Source organism: Cephus cinctus, unplaced genomic scaffold, assembly GCF_000341935.2.
Source record: "Cephus cinctus unplaced genomic scaffold, Ccin1 Ccin1_scaffold0597, whole genome shotgun sequence".
Lineage (NCBI taxonomy): Eukaryota > Metazoa > Arthropoda > Insecta > Hymenoptera > Cephidae > Cephus > Cephus cinctus.
This window is the reverse complement of record NW_014333243.1, coordinates 686,593-708,335: the sequence shown is the minus strand read 5'-3', so window position 1 is coordinate 708,335 and position 21,743 is coordinate 686,593. Positions and strand designations below refer to the sequence as shown.

At 38.6% G+C, this 21,743-nt stretch overlaps 3 protein-coding genes across 21 annotated transcripts in view; 2 read left to right on the top strand and 1 right to left on the bottom strand.

The window, feature by feature from the left end:
* The window catches only part of LOC107269088 (cytoplasmic polyadenylation element-binding protein 1), an 8,930-nt gene extending 7,657 nt beyond the window's left edge, over nucleotides 1–1,273 (top strand). For all 5 annotated transcript variants that reach the window (XR_003060058.1, XR_003060059.1, XR_003060062.1 and 2 more), the window contains exon 13: nucleotides 10–1,273. The gene's annotated coding sequence lies outside the window, so the exon portion shown is untranslated. The remainder of the gene's footprint in view (nucleotides 1–9) is intronic.
* Nucleotides 1,274–3,502: 2,229 nt separating this feature from the next.
* LOC107269091 (peroxisomal membrane protein 11C) lies at nucleotides 3,503–5,169 on the bottom strand. Of its 5 annotated transcripts, none has more exons than XM_025086290.1 (5): nucleotides 5,059–5,169; nucleotides 4,456–4,771; nucleotides 4,075–4,253; nucleotides 3,925–3,993; nucleotides 3,503–3,852 (listed from the first exon to the last, which is right to left on the bottom strand). In XM_025086290.1, the coding sequence occupies exons 2-5, from the start codon at nucleotides 4,684–4,686 to the stop codon at nucleotides 3,612–3,614; spliced, it is 720 nt and encodes a 239-aa protein (XP_024942058.1). In that variant the 5' UTR covers nucleotides 4,687–4,771; nucleotides 5,059–5,169; the 3' UTR covers nucleotides 3,503–3,611. The 5 variants fall into 5 exon arrangements, with proteins under 5 accessions (XP_024942058.1, XP_024942060.1, XP_015598046.1 ...); XM_025086292.1 differs by having other exon boundaries at nucleotides 5,139–5,156; XM_015742560.2 differs by having other exon boundaries at nucleotides 4,978–5,108.
* Nucleotides 5,170–5,251: 82 nt separating this feature from the next.
* Nucleotides 5,252–21,743, top strand: part of LOC107269035 (protein lap4) — a 40,069-nt gene continuing 23,577 nt past the window's right edge. For 6 of the 11 annotated variants that reach the window (XR_003060057.1, XR_001537968.2, XM_015742446.2 and 3 more), the window contains exons 1-13: nucleotides 5,252–5,711; nucleotides 5,940–6,057; nucleotides 16,118–16,196; nucleotides 16,609–16,698; nucleotides 16,850–16,970; nucleotides 17,253–17,545; nucleotides 17,651–17,784; nucleotides 18,000–18,111; nucleotides 18,187–18,365; nucleotides 18,470–18,585; nucleotides 20,042–20,152; nucleotides 20,328–20,564; nucleotides 21,104–21,361. Coding sequence is in view for 9 of the 11 variants with exons in the window: in XM_015742446.2 (XP_015597932.1) it covers nucleotides 5,550–5,711; nucleotides 5,940–6,057; nucleotides 16,118–16,196; nucleotides 16,609–16,698; nucleotides 16,850–16,970; nucleotides 17,253–17,545; nucleotides 17,651–17,784; nucleotides 18,000–18,111; nucleotides 18,187–18,365; nucleotides 18,470–18,585; nucleotides 20,042–20,152; nucleotides 20,328–20,564; nucleotides 21,104–21,361 (2,010 nt within the window). In the remaining 2 variants the exon portion in view is untranslated. The remainder of the gene's footprint in view (nucleotides 5,712–5,939; nucleotides 6,058–16,117; nucleotides 16,197–16,608; nucleotides 16,699–16,849; nucleotides 16,971–17,252; nucleotides 17,546–17,650; nucleotides 17,785–17,999; nucleotides 18,112–18,186; nucleotides 18,366–18,469; nucleotides 18,586–20,041; nucleotides 20,153–20,327; nucleotides 20,565–21,103; nucleotides 21,362–21,743) is intronic. The other 5 variants (XM_015742443.2, XM_015742447.2, XM_025086279.1 and 2 more) reach the window with 4 other exon arrangements.

Sequence of the window (21,743 nt, the reverse complement as noted above, 5' to 3'; positions counted from 1 at the left end):
TTTTTTTTTTTTTTTTTTTTTTTGACTACTTATTCCGTGCACGGACGTTGCACCTTATTATGTGATTTGTTTTCCGGTGCGGTGCAAACTGAGTTTTTATCGTAGGGCAGCTGGTCTGACGATGCAGTAGTAATAATAGAGAAATGCCTAATTTGGCAGTTGGTTGTTGGCAGCACAACGATTAATTGTTCGTTATCGTTATTATTGTGCGATTTATATTTGTCAATCGCGAGATAAGCCGGGTAGTTGATAGGAAGAATCGTGATTAATTCAAGTTCCTATGTATAACGCGAGTGACGCCGCGTTGTGGACGTCACCGTGAACGAAAGTGCTTTTATTTGGTACATATTATTTATAGGGACTGGCTCTCTCACTCGTTAATACTATTCTTTTTTTATCCTTAAGAAGTAGAGTTGTCGATGGTACTTAAAACCGACGCCAGATCATGCGGCGATCGATACGTATAAGAAAAAAAAACCAAACAAACAAGCGTACGAAGTTTTGTTTAATTGTCGGCTAGATCAAACTTTTATACTGACAATACTTTTTTACGTGATAAAATGGCGAGTCAAAAATGAATAACGACGTCGTAAAAATGAAACAAAAAAATTTGTCTTTGTACCAATCGACCAATCATTAATTAATTAATCGATTAATTAATTTCTCTAATCGGCATTGCGAACATCGTATTATTATTTATAGATTATTACAAAAATAATTAAGTATTCGCGATCGGTGGAATCTGAACGCAGACCTCTTTGTTGTTCGTTAATTTCCACCATACAGATATCCATTATTGAATCGATTTTTCGATTAATTCCTATTTGAAATCAATTACTTCCAATTTTTTCAAAAGGTTGCGCCCGCGTCTGCATCGAAATGATTGATAAGCGATGCTGCGTTTATTTTGTACAGCTATTATTAATTGATACCACCGATTTAGCAGGCCACTAAAATCCCATCATAGGTCCCACTACTTGTCCCCCAATTAAAGATAGTTAATATATCGTATTGCCTTCCGTTATAGTTTTACGTTAGATTGTACAGTGCAGAGGCGATAATTATTAATAATAACAACGGAGGATACTCAAACACGCTATAAGCCTCAAAATGGCTATAAAAATTATACCATTAGTAGTCGGAGCTCGTGGCTCACTGGACTGTTTAAACTGTTGACGAAATGGAGTAGTACCCGGTCTACGATTCTGGATTGGATTGTAGTGAATCGATTATGCTTTTATTTTTTGTTACGATATTATTATTATTATTATTATTATTGCGTTGCGTCTTTTGTTTCCAAAAGATATTTTTTCAACAAATGCCCTCATCCATCCCGATTATGCTTTTATTTTTTGTTACGATATTATTATTATTATTATTATTATTGCGTTGCGTCTTTTGTTTCCAAAAGATATTTTTTCAACAAATGCCCTCATCCATCCCTGCCCTGAAGGAAAAAATATTCACGCCCACCCATCCTAATGTTTCACAAATTTTTTTTGATATGATTTTGTTGAATTAATTAAAATTCAGAATTTTTGCAGATACTTTGCTTGTTCTTACTATTCTCATCGTTATCATTCTAATTTCATGTTTTACTGTTTGTCGACTAATCTTTCACATTTATTCCCTTCCTTCCTTTTCGCGGTACAATTTTAAACTTCTTGTCGGCTGCGCATGTCTCTTGCCTTGTGCGTGCGTTGCAGTTTTAAAAAAAAAATCTTATTCAACGATCCTAGTGTGTATTGTATACTGCCATTACGTCACGAGATCCACGAAGAACACTTAAAACGAGACGTTGACAATACATTGACGTGTAAATTTTTAGTACTTTTGGTGAGCTTAAAAATTGCTAAAAAAATATACTGTACCATTTTATATAATATTATATTCGTGGTACAGTTTTGCATGCGATATTTGATTGTGACAAGTATCTTTGTGGCGAAATGGCGAATAATCTTTAAAAACGTAAACGAACGGCTTTATCAATTAAACTTGTCCATTGCATCGAACAACAATTTATAAAAATTATTATAGCTAGTGAATCTCGGCAAGTAAACAAAATCTGTAACGTAAAATAACTGGCGTAATTATAAAAAAAAACAACCGCAAAATCGTATTAATAGTTTTATCATCAATTATAGACTGCTTGTTTGCTTAGAAATGATCTTTAGATCGTGATGGAATATGGACAAGGAAAACAAAAAAACGGTAAAATGGTTGCTAGTTTAATGTGTGGAGGTGCGCCTTTTTTTATTGGTCCTTTTAAAATGGCCCGATCTCTTTTCGAAATATATACTTCATCGTAAAGTGTACTGGCCCTTTACTTTTTCAAAAAGAAAAAACAAAAGTCAGGAAACAAACACAAGACTAAACAAATATTGCGAAAGGGGTATATAAAAGAAATTAATGCGTCTTACGTCAAACTGTACACTATTAATGCTCTTAAATGCTAAATAGTTGTTTACCGACGTAATATTTTTACCAAGCAAGCAAGCAAACAAATTTAACACCGATGTACTGGTGTGCTTGTAATTATTTTAAATCGCATATAGATTATTCGTCTGTATTTCTAGATATAGGAAAGAGATAATTTTGTTTGCGCCTTGCGTGACAATACTCGGCAGATCAAAAAACAAGATAAAAAAATTGAACTTTGAACGAGAATTTCAGAAAAAAATTTTTTAAAGATCTTTCACTCGATGAAAAAATCTCGTTTACCAAGTTTTAACGTGCCGTGCCTTTTAAACGTAATCCGCATGAGTTTTTATTCGACAAAGTGGAAGGAAACACGAATTACTTTTTAAAATCGTTACAAAAAAACAATGCAACACACACAAACAGACATACATGCAAACACACAGGGTGCTCGTTTAAATATTGTTAAGAATAACTGTTTATCAGAACGCAAAACGTCAAGCTTCCTTTAGAAAAAAATTTTTAAAAGAAAAAAATAGGTCCAACACGAATCGATTGAGGACAATGTTAAAGTATTTTTTTTTATGTTAAAAGAAGAAAGTGCCTCTCTGATTGTTTAATTTTTAATTAACGATAATAACTTATAATAAGTAGTACGTTTCATTTACAAACGGTATTAACGACTTACTAACACCTATATGTACAATATATAATGTGCTAGAGGAAGCTAGCAAGGTGATAATTTATAATAATTAGATAATATACTCGTTCCCACAAAATCGATGAAGCTTCGATAAATCAATAAGATTTGTCACGCTTTAAGCCTCACATTATATCCCTGTTGAAGCCTGATATGTAATGCAGACCAATTTGTTGGAAGCAATAAAGTGTTCTTTGCTAATTCATTTTTTCTACGTGGAAAAAGTCGAATAGAAATAACTCCATTCACTTTCAGTTATGTTAAACATGACTGTTAATTGTTGGAAAAAAAAACTTGCCACCAAACTGATTAACAAAAATAGTGTTCTTTTATATACATTAATTGACCTTTTGTTTTAAGGCAAAATCAAAAAAATTAGTAAGAAACTGTGATATTCAATTCTTTAATGTTTCATCAATCATTTCCATACACAATTCTCAAAATGAGTCTCATTAATAGTTTATGTAGACATGATATATGTTACGTTAAAGGATTAAATTATGTGATGATTATTTGATGCATTTTTTTGTTGTGCTATTTGTTTACTAAATGCTTGATACAGTCCAATTAGAGACGATATTGTGCCAAGTGCGCCTACGTGCCAGGTTTTAAATCGGCCACCCCAGAGAACTCCAGATGGCAAGTAGCTAACAGCATAACTCACATCCAGAACTAATCTCAGGGAAGTTAATAATTCATTACGCTGTTGTGCTTGTACTAGTCCCATAGTAACCCTAAAATTAAATGATAATGATTCAAACTTTAAATTTATCATAAAATTATTTATGTAGCATTATTATATATACCTGACATCACAATTTGTTTTGCTTAAACACATTTTATGTTTTTCAAGCTGCTTCAGTCTACGGATGGATCTATATAATAAAACTGATTTATTTTTCTTCTAATGTTAATATAAAATATTAAAATATTTCTATATTTTACATTATACTTACTTGAATAAAGACAGATAAAGTGATACAATCCAGAACAAAGTGCTTGCATCATCCCATTTCAATGTATCAATTGAAATGACCTTATGTTCTCCTGCCCAACAGATATGTTCGACAGGATAGAATATTGTATCCACTACAATCTGTATTAATTCCATCCATCTTATCAACCAGTCAGGTTCCTATTAGATCAGATACCTATTGTTACTTGTCTCTAGAAAAATATGTTTAGATTGTAAATCAGTTTAACATAGATTCTTCTTATTGAAACAGGTACAAGTAAATTAAATTTAATAGAGCAGTTTTATGAAATATTTTTGAGATAAAATCAATGTACACTTATTTAATTTAAAAATCAATATTTTATATAATGATAATTCGTACTTGTTTTCCTAAACCATATGACATGGCATAATGTAACATTGGAATATCATCGAGCAGCCTCAATGTCACTCTGCAGCTACTCATCTGACTTCCAATGATCTTGAACTTTTCAGCAGCTTCTGGAGATTTGGATAATCCTGCAACTAGTTTAGCTACATACGAAAGAGTTCTTAACATTTTATCCCGTCCAGGATATGTATTCAAATACTCAGATACTAGTGCAAGATTCATTTTCTATGTGAGGTATATGGAACAACTCCAGCACTATCAGTAATGTTCACCCAACAAGTGCTCGAATGAATCAGAGATGAGATCTCTGGAATGAATAATAAATATTGATAAGCTTTACAAGTAACAATGAATAATATTCTCTGATTAACTTTACACGATAACAATTGAGCAATCTAAGAAATACAAATTTTTGACAATCAAAATCTAACAATATCATTTAACATTAACATTGACTATTAAAAAATAAATAAACGCCGTATATACTGTTTTAATATATATCAAAAGAAGGACCTTATCAAAAAACTCAAAAAAAACAGGGATATCACTAAATATTAACATATATGTATAGGAAACCCAATATAAAATATTTACTACAGCATTCCAAATTTAGTAAAATGCGCGTAGTGTCATCTTGTAATAACACATAGAAACAATGAAAGCGATTTCTGTACCGATTCAGTAACCATCTAGATATTTTATTCAATTCCATTGGAATTGTTGGCGATATTGAAACAATCCCTAGCAAGTTATCTTCGAATTTACACAGCAGAGGTCGTTGAAGAACCGTATAGCATTCGGTGGGGATAGTCGTTAGTACGCTGCGCTCGCCGTGTCGTTTTGGAGCCTCACAATGACGTCAGATCAGGAGGCACAAGCCGAGCGCGTTTAAAGCCGAGTAGGGCGTGAAAGTGTGTGTCGTGCCGCCCATTTTCCTAAGCTCATAACCCTCATCGTCTTGGAATAATGTGTAACAAAAGAATATAATCAAGTGCGTAGTGCATGCGAATAACGCGTGAGCAATTATGTTCGGTGCTGATACGGCGTGATCGACAAGGACGCAACAAAAGAAAGAAAAACAAGCCATGTTCCGCTGCATTCCGATATTCAAAGGGTGTAACAGGCAGGTGGAATACGTTGACAAGCGTCACTGCTCTCTGCCAAGCGTACCCGATGACATCCTGAGATACTCTAGAAGTCTTGAGGAGCTTCTCCTCGATGCAAATCATATTCGTGATTTGCCGAAGGTAGGCGAGATTCTATTCACATGAGTAATAATAGCATTCCTGTCTGGTTTAAATGTGAAGTGCTACTGTAACTACATCGAGTACTGACAAATGGGTGGTACCCAATTACTTTGAAATATTGTATGTAACCCCTTTTTCTTAGATTCCAATACACAATTTCTGGTACTGTCTTTATTCTGCAGATATCTGTGCATTGTTCATATCTTTGAATGCTGTTCATTCTTACAGAACTTCTTCAGACTACAACGGCTCAGGAAGCTGGGACTTAGTGACAATGAGATACACCGACTACCTCCTGATATCCAGAACTTTGAGAACCTCGTGGAACTCGACGTGTCAAGAAATGGTAAGTTAGATTTGATTAAAGTCATTAAAAAATGAATTTTATCATGAATTCTGTGGAGTATACGTAACGGTCACGCAATAGTTATTATTGTGTCCATTTTGTTCTTTGTATTTGTTATGACTTTATTATCACAATGACGTTGCTGGCTTCTAACGTGACTCACAGTCTACCCTTGTTGTAAGGGTGCATTACACTAGCATTCACTTAAAGTTCATTTACATCGCTACTACACTGAGAGATAGTGCCAGCGACGCTAATTCCGATCGATCTGCCACCAACACGCGGAGCGACGACGTGCTGACCGCTATGAGCTCCGGCGACGTGAGGCTTTGTTTATCGGCTTTTATTTTTCAATACTTTTCATATTCTGTCTTCAGCTTTTTTCCCTTACCTTCGTATACATTCGTCGTTTCTTTAACTGTTCTGTTACTGTGGTTTACACGTTTATTTTCTTTAAATGTAGTTTCGCGAATTATACTTATTCTTTTTCATTGCGACGATATGCATCCAAATACTCACTGCTTTGTAATCGGACCTGTCTCTGCATTGTAACGACGTCAAGAAGTATTTCTATGACGTTTTAATACCTTGTGTCTCTTTTTGCTCATATTGCTTTCTTTAAGCTGACATTCAATCGACTACAGGATCGCTCCTGTAATAATAAGTAATAAAAGGTTTCTTCTTGCTAGCGGTGGATGAGTTACCGTTACATTAGAGAATTTTCTTCGGTTTCTCGACTAGATAACTGTTATACTACTGTTACCATTGCTTGCGTAAAGTAAATTGCGAGAGGTTGATCTTTAGGATGAATTTTAAGGTTATGCTGTAGTATTTTTCTAGTGCTTCTTATTCTCTGTTATTCTTTTAAACCCCGATCGTTCTTTCAACTCAATGAGAAAGCACTTTCCGTTGGCCGCGAAAAGTCTCACGAAACCAAGAAGCGTGATACAACTTCTCACAATCAGATTACTTCTAACGATCATTGTATTTTCTACAGATACATTATATGCCTCAGAGGCGATACTAATAATCGACTTACTCTCCGATGTTCATACACCGGATTGAAAGATAATATTTTCTTACTGATACGCCACAGTCAAAATTGACAGCTGAGTTTGAAACATCCAAAAGAAAAAGATACCACAGACACACAGATGAATTTATCGATCAGCTCTTGTAACAATAATGACAAGTGTTTCCCTTTTATTTCCCGTCATGTGTTTTATTACTGTCAGAGACACCAAAGGATGAAAAATAGAATTTTCCGTAGGTTCGTATCTTTCGGGACTGAAAATCACGATAGCTTTCAACAAATTACATACGGATACACGAGTCTCAAGGTAATGCTACGATCCTGTAGGAGAAGTCTGCAAGTTTTTATTAGCTGATATCAATTTCGGTTCGAGTTCCGTGTAAAATGACACGCGGCTGCTGCTTCGACTGTACGATTTGTTGCAGCCAGTTGCGGCTGACTTCTCGAGGTTACTTTCTAACTGTACTTGCATCGCGGCGTCGCTGTCTCACTACTTTCGAAGCGTCGTTATGAAATCATTTGACGTTTCAACCCGGTGAAGAGAATGATTCTTCGCGATGGAACGAATCGTTCTAGCGCCCTTTGCATATCCTAGGCTTTCTCCGCGGGCATAGTTATAATGTTTCCATAGGATTTTTCGCGCAGTTCGTTGCTGCATTATTTTTTTTTGTATTCTACATGCTACTATTAATTTATCGTCCTTGTCATTCTGTGCACGCTTTTCGCTACGAAGTTCAATTCTTTCTCTGTATCTCAGTTCAATTAAACTTTTAATTCCTATTGTATTCAACTCTGTGCTAGCGGAGTATCGTTGCAGTGTTACTTGAAAATTTGTAGCCACGTGATGTTTCGACTTACTTTTTTCCAAATATTTATGCATCTCCTTTATGGTCATTGACTAGTTTACCGAACTTACGGAGAACAATGACCTTTGTTTGGCGGGACGAGAATGAGTTTGCTCGTTTCGTGCATTATTTCGCGGGATTATTATTATTATTAGTTTCCTAGTCCTTCCCCTTTCTGCACGATCAGCACCGCTCGCTTCCTCCTTGTTTCTGACGCGTGTCTCGTATTTAATTAAAAACGGCGTAAATTTAGCGCGGCTTAAACGTTTCGCACGTGCTACTCACGCCTACACGCGCGTACCGATGGACACGGCCACGTGAGCGGTTCGTTACCTTCGTCGGTCCGAAAGTTTTTATTGAATTTCGAGTATAGAAAATTAACCGAAAAATATTAATTAATTCGTCCTGAAGTAGGTTAAAAACATTTTAATGCCTGTTAAAAGTCAGTTTTTTAATTTCGAGACTTTATACAAAAGTCTACCTGTGGCTTGTTGGTCTTAAGGCGTGTTCAAAGTATTGCATTCTAAACTCACTGATAACTTATCACAGCAACGACGAAATCAGCTTCGTTACCAGCAGACATTATAGCTATAGGAAAATACACGTGGCCTCTTGAAATTCTTTCAAAACCAACAAGTTTCTCAATATTCGATTCCGCGTAGATGCCACTGCATGACCGCGCCTACACGCATATAGCATATACACGAATGTATACAAGCATGAATTTCAGCTAAGAAAACTCTTAACCAAATCGCCACATTGTTTGTTACGCAAGCCACCAATAGGAAATCTTTGTCCGACTCCTCGTCGTTCCTCGATTTCACAATAACCCCGTCCTCGACAATTGTCGCTAAATGTCAAGGTACGGTTTCCTTCAAAGTATAGAAATTGTCGTTCCTGGCAATTGACGTGTTCACTAAATTCGAGGCGTAATAACAAATTGGCACGCTTCGAAATTTCCTGTATATCAAATGAGGGAGGTCTTCTTCTCCCGCGCCACTTTGAAAACATCATTATTGGCGCCATTGTTGCCGTCACTCTGTACACACGTAGCTCGGTTGTCCTCGAGCTCGAGGCCACCAGTGACAATGGCTGTTCGACGCCTTTTTCAAGAGCGAAACTTCACGATGAGTTCTCTTCGCCCTTTTTTTTTTTTCGAAAGATCAGAAGGAGTTTGCGTTAATTGTCGTGGAGTAGCGTCGTCGGCGTCCCGGTGCCAACCGATGCGCGTCGTTTCGCACGGACGTTAAAGGCCACAAAGACAATACGGCGAGACTGTGGGAAATGCACGTACGCACACTCGTTCGCGCAACTTACACGTGTCACTTTGATCTGCATATGCACACACGTGCGAACACCGAATAACCTACCCGCGTAATTCGATACGGTGCAGGGAATTTGGTAATTTTGAATTTCGGTTAGATTACATGTACTTTACGTGGACTGCCAGCGACACCTTATCGCGACTTCCATCCTTCACGCTCCAGCCGTACACGTTTCACTTGAGTTTCGATCACGGAACTCTACGTATATATGATTGACAGAATTTTCGATTCTTGTCGTATACGTTGTCATAGACTTTCACCCATCTCCCTCTGTCGCTCCTACACTTCACCACCCTTATATATTGTCAATCCTAACGTTCCACTTTATACGAGATCATTGCCGCGCGACACAATGCCATCTATTGAGCGCACGCTGTTACCAATATGTTGATATATCCTGTGCAACCCTCTTTTGTGTGTTGGGTCTGCAGCTGTGTGTCCAAATATGTGTGTACGATTATGCTACCACCATGATACACCGGGAATCCACCATTTCCGTTAACGGAACAAAGTGATCTGCTGAAATGCTCGGCAGGAGTTTTCGCATGGAAGAAATGAGAAAGGAAAACACGGCGGGTGGAAATGCTTCGGTTATATCGAATGAGGGTAGGTGATTGCGTGGGGATGATTTCGAAAAGTTGAGGGAAAATTGGTGCGTCTACGTAAGCAGGTAACAAATGAGAGAATCGTACGTGGATGAAAAAAATAATCTTCATGAGAATCGTACGTCTCGTCGCAACGTGTAAACTGATTCGTAAGTTTCGTAAGGAGCTCTTGGTGGTTTTGTGGTTTGGCGACTATAAAAAAGAAAACGGACGGAATACATTTTTTTTTTTACGGCGCGTAAAACTTTTGCAGGGTGACTGTCCAGGCATTCGGACGTAAACTCAGACGCTGCAGCGTACAGGCCAGGCGGACGTTTGGAAAGCGAAGACCGCTAAATAGTATTTGACTCTGCTCGGAACTGTAAATATTTATGCCTCCTCGCATACCAAGTAGACGTGGAAACTGAATAAGGTTCACAAGTCGGTTACGATTCGACTGGCTTCCTGTCCATTTCCACCACTTGGGAGAGAAGGAAAAAAAACGAGCAGGGATTTCTCATATTTTTCTCTCTCGATAATCACTCATACTATTCTCGCTCTCTTGTCTTTTGAACATCCTAATATCTAGGTATCCCATGAACACAGCCACGAGACGCGACGGCTGGTATGGATTCATTCGAATTCTTGTTTAACTAACTTCACAATATATACATATATGAGACACCTGGCGGGCCGCGTGAGCACTACGTAATTTCGATCGGAATCCGATCTGTCGGAAAATGTCGAAGTAAAATATAGGGTGTGGAGACGCGCAGAAATTGTGGGAATGTCCGAGTAAACCGAAGCGGCGAGATATGATATTCACTTTATTATACGACATAAAATAGTTTGGTGTGGGTGACATAACCTAACCTCCTGGCGGACTGGAATGTCGAGTAATAATGGCGGCGGTATCTCGCTCGGTGGTCATATACGTATACATACTTGATGCTTACTCGTGGCCATGTGGTACTCGCGTATGGCATATTTATTGATAAAATTCATTGGAGCTTGAATATCTCACGTATATTCGTGACAGTTGTTTTTACTGTGACTCGTATTCGTATGGGTTTGCTAATTATTCAGTGAATGGAGGACCTTTCGTTCGACTAGGTTCGACTGGGCTGGGTTAGGTTAGGTTACGTTTAATACCATGACTAATCAGGGTCAAGATGAAAACCAATGACGATACGATGAGTGCCGTTCGCTTCACGGAACGCGTTGGCTACTGTTGAGGAAGTGATGTCGGTATGCGTGTCAGGGCCACACCTTTTAGCCGTCGACGTTCACCAGGATTCTACTCTTGTAGAAGACGACCATGATGAAGACCTGTTTCGAACATGTTCTCGAGCGCTTCGATTCAACTTTGTAAGCAAATTTCTGCCACCTGTTGCACGTTGGACGCGATCAAGTAAACAGATTTTTTTTTTAATTATTTAACGAAACTTTTACGTAACTCAATTAGGTGAAAAAAAAAAAATTTTTGTTAAAGCTTTTGACGCCGAAGTCCCTTTTTAGTTTTCTTTTGTGCTGGAAATTTAGCGGCTTTTAAGGCGTTAAAACGGCTGCCTCGTTAATCCAGAAGAACAGGATCGTTATAACTGACGTTTCTAATTTCCAATTCGTATTTTAATGACTTACACGAACACGCTTATAACATGTGATCGTTGAAGTTTGATTAGTGCAGGTCATTCTTATGTAACGTCAAATGCAGTTGCATTCTTATCGAAGCTTTGTAATAATAACATTAATAATGCTATTACGCAATGGTACTATACCATTGGTACTACTCGATTCAATACAATGAGTATTTTAAGAGGATTACTCGTCTTTAATTTAAGAGTAGGTACGTCACAGCTGAGTTACTGTTAATTCCACGTCAATAAAATCAGCAATTTTCGATTCGTACAAATGAATTCAGTCGAAGTCCATATTTGTAGGTGGTTATTTTCATTAAAAAATGATACTCAATCCAGGTAAAGTTGGATGCAATTTTTTTTTTCACCCTCAATTGCACAGGAATCTTAGGTTCACGTCTGACTCGCATTATGCTTTTAACTACCCAACAAAATAGTTTCCTGTAGTTATAGAGTTTTTTACACGGATCTTTTCTACACCCGTGAATATGCATCGAACAGCGCTGAAATACCGATTCACAATACGCCGGACGAGCATCGAGAGAAGCGACGCGTCTCTACCCTAAATAAAACGAAGCCCTCGCCGATTGCGTGCGCAACGTATGAATGACTGTAAGTGCATGATAAAAAGAATAAACGTTAGAACGGAATGCAACTACGAGAATCGTATCGGGTTTCACGGTTTAGTAAGCCAAGCCATAGAGCATCGTTCGCGATTGGGCATTGACTGGCATTGACCGACATGACGCTAGTATGGTCAATCGTCAGCGTTAATAAATCGACGCGTCTGCAACGAACGACGTGGCGACCACCGATAATAATAATATTTTCGTTGTCATCGCCAGCAGTCTCGTTGTTACGTAAAAAAAACAAAGAAAAGACAGAAAGACGTCGCGACGCCGTGACGTAACAGGTAAAATAGTACGATCAGCAGCAATGGCATGCTCTACGTGGTTACGTATATATACGTATCGTACCGACTGAATTTCATTTCGCTCTATTAATTTCGCCGATCAATCGATCCGACCGACGGCGAAGTACCGGCGATACTAGCAAATAGACCCAGACGCCGTCCTAGAGTTCGGTTAGGTTAGGTCAGACTTGGTAAACTCGCAAAGAAAACTTTGTCGCGTGACTATCTCGCGCGTCTTCTCTACCTGTGTGCGTCGCTTGCCCCGAGATAAGGACGCACGGCTGCAACAGGTTTGCGTTTACAGGTAAACTCGCCTTTTGATTAACACGCCCACGTTAACGTGCGCTTGCATTCCTTTACGGCCGTTTGCCCGTTTCGCTAGATCTATCCGCGTAACGTACGATTGCCCGTGTAGTAGATACATTTGTAGCCACGCACTTCCAAGCACTGGGATCACGTACCTCTCGTGCGGCTCGAGCGTATTTTTTTTATCTTTGCGATAACGAGGAACAAAGAATTAGATAAGCTCCTTCGATACACATGCGTATATACAATTTGTGGTCCTAATTTTTCGGGCCGTCTCAATGCCCGTCGTACACGCGGAGGAGCCTTGACGTACGAGTAAACGGTGGGAAATCTAAACAAAGCCCTCTGGACGTTTTATTCGAGTCATGAAAATTAATAAGACACCCATAAAGCGGTATCAAAACATTGAAAACGGCACTGTTAACGGTAACCCAAGGAGTCGTAGGTTTTTTTTTTTTTTTTTTTTTTTTTGTTAGATAAAAATAGAAATACTCTCACAGCGTTCGGATAGCAGACGAATCAAATTTTTTTTTTTTTTTTTTTTTTTTTTTTCGTTAGATAAAAATAGAAATACTCTCACAGCGTTCGGATAGCAGACGAATCAAATGCGGACTAGGAACGAGTTTAATGACCATTTGGGGAATTTTACGCGATGTGAGGTTAGGTCTTGTCGGGTTAGTGGAAGAGCTGGTGCTCGCGGTGTACGGGGATTCTTGTCTCTTCCTGGCGGAATCACGGTTTGCTTGTAATTACTACGTATGTCGGCTTTCTCCGTGCTCGTGGTCGTACGCCTCTGCCGTTCCGTAGTTTAGGTTTTGTGTATACCTGCGCGTCCGCTCTATACGCCATATATACGACTATGTGCTTGACTCGTACTAGTCTCCTCCTTCGTTTCTCCGGATCTGTGTATAAACATACGGCACTCGGTCTATCGTTTATTTTTGCCTCGAGCGAAGGAAAAAAAGAATGAAGAGAGAAAAAGAAGAGAAAAAAATACTTCCACACCAGCGCCATCTTGACTTGCCATTGAACTCCAGAACGAGAGTTACGTTTTTTTTTCTTTTTTTTTTTTAAAGTTTAATAACGTGACACTCGCTTGGAATACGTGTTTCGCGCGTAATCAAGTATACGCGTAGTAATTCATTTGAAAGAACTTGTAGAACGAGATACAAGTGAAAAAATGTACGTTTTATTTCTTATAAAATTCACTGACTTATAAGTACTCGATACGTCGAAGCCTTTCGTAACTGATGCGTATGTATGTATACACAAAGGAATGACTAAGAAGGCGCTGTCGATTTATCGAAGGAGGGCGTTTGACTTTTTTTTTATTTCTCAGAGTTTCGAGATCTCGTTTTATTTTCGTCAGTGACAGCAGCGAGCGTTCGGCCTGACCTCCGGTGAATTTAGAAAGGCTGAAATTCAGGGCGAAGGTCGTCGACGTCACGGCGGCGTCTCTCGTATCTCAAGGATCATAAATACACTAGGAGGTCTTCGGTGTATACGACAATAGCTCCTTTGAAAATCTGATCTGCCTCGTCTCTCTGTACGTTTGTTAGAAGCTGCTGCCGTCTCTTTTTAAGAGACGCAGAGGAGGAAGCCGTTCCGATATCCCGGGGAACGTGATCGCCAGGTGGTACGATTGTTTAGACTCCACGGCTCGTTAATCGTTACTTCGCTGAGGGGGAGGGATATACGCGTGGATCTTAACTGTTTGTACATTCACCATCAAATTCAACTTGGCGCGTTACAATTTATTCGACTTTCCTCTTCGTGCCTGTCCGACTATGTATCATTTTAGTTGTACATACTTTTTCCTCCGTAGTTGCGTTACTCAGTGCTACGATGAAACGATCGTTTAGGAATGCAGGATCGACGAACTTCGCGTCGCGACGGTTACGTAACCGGTCTTTTAACGTTTTTCAATTCTCGTTGAATACGCTTACACGTTAATCGGTCCCTATATTGGTTATTTTATTCAATTTGCTTTATCACGTACATCGTGACTTGACTGTGATTAGGATGCTTCGTAGCACGCGCTAACAGACGCCAAGGATTCTCTCTGGCAACATTTAAGCGCTAGATGCCCTTTGTTGCTTTATTGACTTTGGCAGTACCGTGCTTCCTCTTCTTTTTTTTCTTTTCAAAATTCTTGCCAACCGTCTATTCCACATTGCCAGAATAGACGTTAAGATCGCGCCCGTTCGTTGTGACAACCGTGCACCTGTCAGCTGACATTTTCACTAATAAATATCTAACGCTAAGACGTTCGCGATTTCTACGTGAATTACGAAATGCTTTTGACTAACGTGTAATATTCATTTATTGACACTGATGTGTTGATTAATTTTTTATCCGTACGATCGTCTTACACCTTGTAACTTGATATCCTATGGATCGATAAATCGTCACACGGAGACACGATTAATATTAATCACGCTCACTGACACAGGTTACGCGAGCTGCGACGAGATGAGAGCTTGTCAAGTTTGTTACCGGCCCGTCCTTATCGATTACTTCCGATTGGCTTAGTGCAACCACGGATAGCGCATTATCCCACGTAAATATCCGTCTCGGTACTTTAAGGGCGGAAGGCGCTCGTCTGTTTGACGGAGCGCATGTCGATCGAACGTCGAAGAGAAATTTAAGTGACGTATAACAGGAAAGTATACCCTCCAGGGGGTCAGACTCTCGCAGCGTTCCGTACTTAAAGGGGTTAAGTGATACACCATTTGTCGATTAGGAGAAAAATATATATATTTTTAAAAATCTCGAAATTTTAGATAATAGACTTTTTTGCTTTGCTCTCTTCACATTTTATCCTTACGTTGAATCCGTCGCAATAGGTAATATTTAGCACGGTATTTATTTTCGTGTTGTTATCCGATTTAAATGTTCATCCAGGAAGTTTGCCAGCTCGCGTGAATTTTCCTCGGTTGAAATTACGTCAGACGATCCAGGATGAGGTTATGAGGATTTAAACGTGTATACGAAATAGGATACGAAATAGGATTAAGGTAAAGTGTTTATTTTTAGTTATTGCTCAGTTGCATTTACAGTTATTATATCGGAATTTTTGGTTATACAGTGAGCACGTATCGTGGCACGTGGTGAGCGCGTTGTTTTATCAGATTGTTCAATCGTTTGTTTACGGTGCTTTTACAAAACACTTTTTGTTTGCGAAAATTACTCGTCCGCGCAGATTTTTTAATACTTCGTCAGTATTGTTATTGTGCTGCGCTGTCGTCATACGAAATTTTGTTACGCGCGCGATCGTTGCGTAACGACGACAATATCGGAGCAGGTGTTCGTCCTCGTTTTGTCGCGTTTGCATATACCGACGTGTAACAATAGCGTCATGAAAACTTATCATTTGTCATTTACTAACGCTGCGACCTTCGCTTTTGCGTGTTTCAGACATTCCGGACATTCCTGAAAATATCAAAAACTTACGATCCCTCCAAGTGGCCGACTTCAGCAGTAATCCGATACCCAGGTTTACTATTATTGACTTATCTTTAACGTTATTTGACAATTGCCTCTTTATTTTTAACGTTTTAATCGAGTCGATTCCATCGATTTATTTACATCGAGCAACTGTCGTAATTATTTGCATAACAAAGAAATTTTTTTTTTCTTCAAGAACTGATTTGCACAGCTTGTAGATGTACGGTATATTCTTGTTCTACGAGGTTGCTCCTTTTTTTGTTATTAATTTATGTGGGATCCTTTGTGCGAAGTAAATTGTTTATTGTTGAGTGGTCGGTTATCAATTTTTTAAATGCATTTCTTTATGACCCCTCCCACCTTACGTCATAAGAGGCTGCAATTTGGTTTGTTTGCTGTGTGTACTTTTAGATTTCGCTATGCAATTCTGACGTTTAATGTATATTTGTAACTCATTACAGACTGCCAGCTGGTTTTGTACAGCTGAGGAACTTGACAGTGCTTGGTCTCAATGACATGTCCTTGACGAACTTGCCACCTGATTTTGGAAGGTAAGGTTCGTGAGATATGGAAATATCGTTACGCCAATCTCCATGTTTTGCTGGCAATCTTTTCTTTGGGACTTGATTGGCGTGTTCGAGTAATTTTATTGCTATTGTGCACAACAGATAAGCTTGATTCGATCGTGCATACTTATTTTAGCTTGGAAGCATTGCAATCGCTGGAGCTGCGAGAAAATTTGCTCAAGTCGCTGCCAGAGTCGCTGTCGCAGCTTTCAAAACTCGAACGACTGGACCTTGGCGACAACGAAATCGAGGAATTGGTGAGTCGCCATTTTATATGCATTATGTGTGTACGTCGATCACACGGTTAGCTATATTTAATGTGTGATTATTGTATGCATACACCCAGGTTTGGGTTCATGAGTTACTTTGTATTGTTGCATTTATATGCAACGATACTTGCGTTTTTTATAATAAATTGAAGGAAACATAATCCGTACGTTAGAAATTGTTTGCGAATAGGGATAATATGATAAAGTATAATTTTTCAAAGTTTCCTTACTGTCCAATTATTGTATCATTTATGGTTTTTTTTTCGTTAGCCAATACACATAGGGAAGCTGCCAGCTCTACAGGAATTGTGGCTCGATCACAATCAGCTACAGCACTTGCCGCCCGAAATTGGCGAATTGAAAACATTGGCATGCCTTGACGTGTCTGAAAATCGATTGGAAGATTTGCCCGACGAGATCGGTGGCCTTGAGTCGTTAACCGATTTACACTTGTCGCAGAACGTAATAGAAAAATTGCCAGATGGTCTTGGCGAACTTAAAAAATTGACCATCCTGAAGGTTGATCAAAATCGGTTGTCCATCCTGAATGCGAATATCGGCAGGTATGAAATTTTTGTGTTCTCCTTGTTTATTCTACCGAAACGTGGTTTTATAGTAACTTTTTATTGACCTATTAATTGCGATTTAATTTGATATCTCAATTACAGGTGCGAGAACTTACAAGAATTGATTCTTACGGAAAACTTCTTATTGGAACTTCCGGTTTCTATAGGAAATCTTCTTAACTTGAACAATTTAAATGTAGACAGAAACAGTTTGCAGTCCTTGCCAACGGAAATAGGTATAACAAAAATGCATTATTTTTTTTGTATTGTTATTTTTCACAAAAGACATTGCATGAACTGTACTATAGTAATTTCAAAATTATTTTATCTAATTGTCACTCTGTTAATTTAAGAATATCTGGGTTTTGTATATACTGGTGCCCTCTGCAGAAAGTTCTGTGTACTATAAACTTCTTGACAAGCGCTAACAATGTGATATTCCTTATCCTAGGAAACTTGAAGAAACTCGGCGTCCTCTCATTGAGAGATAACAAGTTACAGTATTTACCTACCGAAGTAGGACAGTGCACAGCTTTGCACGTACTCGACGTATCAGGCAATAGGTAACAAAATTGAAAAACAAAAACAATATGTTTGAAAAGTATGTTTGTAATTCTAAAAACAAATGTATTGATCAGGTTACAGTATTTACCATACTCGTTGATCAATCTCAACTTAAAAGCGGTATGGCTGAGTGAGAATCAAGCACAGCCAATGCTAACCTTCCAGACAGACGTGGACGAGGAAACTGATCAGGAAGTGTTGACATGTTTTCTACTACCTCAGCTGGAGTACCATGCGGATGGTCAGCATGTCGGTAAGTGCAAAAACAGATCCCAATGAAGGTTATCATTATTTAACGAAGTTTTATATTGATAAGAGATTTGTATATTGAATATTACTGTCTGAATTTATTCACAGTAGGTTCCGAGATGCGAGAGCTGGTGAGCAGCGATGACGAAGGCTGGCAAGAACGCGAGGCTTCTAGGATACACTCCGTCAAGTTCACCGACGAGCCACCGGAAGCCGATAAGGAGGTGAGCACGCTGCTCCTAGCAACAACTTCCTCCTCTTATTTCTTGTCAGGTTTTGTACAGCTGATCAGGATTATCTTTTGCCTGCGTCGAGCTGATTCTTATAGTTCACTTAACTAGAATCAGCTTAACGGTGAACAGTCGGATGTAACCTGATGTATTTTATTGTTGTTTTTCTGTTGCACGCATAAGGTATTATTTATATGACATATACTACATTAAAGCACAGGGTTGTCGCTACGGCGAATGATCCATTATTCTTCACTTACAACGCACGAGACCATTCTACTGGAATTAGTATTTCAATGGGATGTGAAATGGTTTATGGTTGGTGTTAATGCTGTGAATAACTGGGATAACGTTTGTCTTACTCCTGGATCTACAAAATTGTACAAAATACCATGGAATGAATGCGTAATTGTAGCAATAACTTTTTCCCTCGCCTTGTACATATGCAGAGGCAATATTTTTCTCATTACCAAACTTTTTATTTATGATGGATGTATATTCAAAGGCAGTTTAATTTGCATGAGACTGGAAGGCGTGACAGTGTGAATGCCATTTCAGGTTGTATTTAATGATAACAACGATTGCTTCGAAATGGACAATTCTTAAAGACTTTTGTACATGCTTTTTTTTATATTAGCGTACTTGGCTAATAACATTCTTTTTAGTTATCTACTTGAGTAGTACTATACATATACTGGAATCCTGGTAAATATATATATTTTTTGACAATTCATCTATTTTTAATTTCGATTCCTACCGTAGTTATTATTCTTTCATAGCGATGTTTTAAAAAAAGGTCAAAAAAATATCTGAAATACACTGAAAATAACCAAAGTGATATTTGGAAAGTAACGATTCACGGAAAAGTAAACATTGCTCGGACGCATTTCAAAATATTCGGTTATCTTTGGCATGATTGCATCAGTGTTCAATATTATCTTGGTTATTTGCGTATACAGTTTATGACAAGCAAGACGATCGAAAATTTTCATTTTCTTCATATATCCTAATACAGTAAGAGTTTAACAGTTAAATGATAATGGTACGTTATTGATTGCTTATACTTAACGTTTACAGCGAAAAGCGTAGCAATCGCAGTTGATGATTCTTCTCGATTAATATTTTTCGTTAAAAGCAGTACGACAGTTGAATTTACAGATTGTGAACGGGATGTGAAAACACACAACGATACTATTAATTTATTTTGCTCGTTTCATTACACACTACTCGCAACATACATACGTATAAGTATTATTACACGTTACATATTGTTTTGTCGCTTACAATTCTCATGGCTAGATAGTAATTTTCTGTTTTATTCACGTGACGAATGTATATCATTTCTACTATCTCTATCAAGCATCTCATGTTTCTTGATTAAGTGGCTTTCGCTTCCGTTTATGATTTCATCCAAATCCTCAGTACGCAATAAATGTTTTGTTCGTTACAGACGCCATTCGTACGACAGAATACACCACATCCTAAGGAACTGAAAGCAAAGGCTCACAAGCTGTTTAGCAAAGGAAAGAATGACAGTCGGTCGGGATCAACGGATGAACAAGTAATTAATTAAATTATCAATCACTATACTTAAAGTATTAAATCAGACTTTGATATTCTACTGATGATATGCGTATGCTAATATATTATTTCTAACGAACCTGCTTCTTGCTCCATAAAAATATAATTCACAGAGTGGCAAAATCTTTAACGTGAATGCATATTTGTTTGACTAGGATGTCTCGCAGACCTTCGGATTAGACAAAACCGAACCTGATCTCTTGAACAAGTCCAGGGATAGCGAGCAACTCCCTGAGGAGCATCAAGCACATGCAGTCAATCACGAGGATGCTGCAGCAACAGCAAAAGTCTCGATGTCAGGAATTTCAATAGAAAATACAAACAGTCAGACAACCACTGAACCGGATGCCGTCTCCGCACAGCACACGACAGATTCTCCTCATCCAACAGCCGTAAGCCAATCGACGTTCCTAAATCTTCATTGACATATTGGAATAACACAAGTGTGGGCAAATACGGAATTTACACTGATTAAATTTCAAGTACAAAATACAGTTTGATCATCATAACTTTTCATCTAACTAACATATGATGCAACTTTGCTCACCCTTGTGCTTTCTGGAATGACAATCGACGTTGCACGCTGTGTTGTTCCGTATTCTAATCGATGAACCGATTCGACGTAGGATTCTCACGTTATCGTTCCTGTTGGCAGATTTGAAAAATTAAACCCTGTTACAGATAACACCCAAATAATTCAACAGTTCTCGTATCCGTACCCCTAGTATCTTTTCTACATGAAATCAAGAAAATATACATATATTTTTTTTCTTGTAAACTCACTACAGCCTATGACCATGCGTGAAACGATGGCTGTATTTGAAAAGTTTTTCGAGATGACAGAGATGAGAAAAATGAACAAAATGGCAGATTAATATGGACGGATGGCTGTCGTCATTGTTGTTGACGTATTTAAAATGGCAATCGTCAGGTCGTAGGAATCCTGTTGCAGGATGTCGAGGTCGATCTGTCGTTATCAGAAGCAAGGGGTGGGGATGAGGATGAATCCGAAGGCGATGACTTGCAGAGGCATGTCGAGTTTTCTGTAACTGAGGAACCTGATAACGAGGGTGGGGGCGACGCCGGCAGGCCGAACAGGCTTCACCGTCGCGACACCCCCCATCATCTGAAAAACAAGCGTATCCATACGTCGATTGACAAGGAGAAGGTCGCTACCATCATTGCACAGGTCAGCCTCCTTAACCCCTTTGACACGAGAACCTGACCTATTGAACTATTGACTTTTATGACCTTTTATTTTACACGCTTGTCTTCTCGTTAATTCGTTCTCCGGTGCCAATGGGTTAACTACTAATTCGTCATATGTGTGAATTATGCTTCGCCGATGTATCAGTTTTCGACTGCTGTGTGTTGACACTGCAATTTTTCATGCTCACCCACACCACGGATAAACTTGTTACCATTCTCCCTTTTTTTTTCACCATAAGCCAGTCCAGTCGTTCGTGCCATCTCCAGAAGTCATTCATTGAGACACAAATCTTTGTTACAGAGCCATCCTCTCGCGTGTTACGTGCTGCATAAACTTTTTAAACATTTTTTTAATAATTGTT

Bases quoted from the DNA above. Each gene is read 5' to 3' on its own strand.
- LOC107269091 (XM_025086290.1), bottom strand. From the start codon at position 4,686: ATGAATCTTGCACTAGTATCTGAGTATTTGAATACATATCCTGGACGG. The intron at 4,254-4,455 runs GTACGAATTATC...CTGATCTAATAG, and splicing joins CATATGGTTTAGGAAAACAA to GAACCTGACTGGTTGATAAG. The intron at 3,994-4,074 runs GTAAGTATAATG...TTTATTATATAG, and splicing joins CTTTATCTGTCTTTATTCAA to ATCCATCCGTAGACTGAAGC.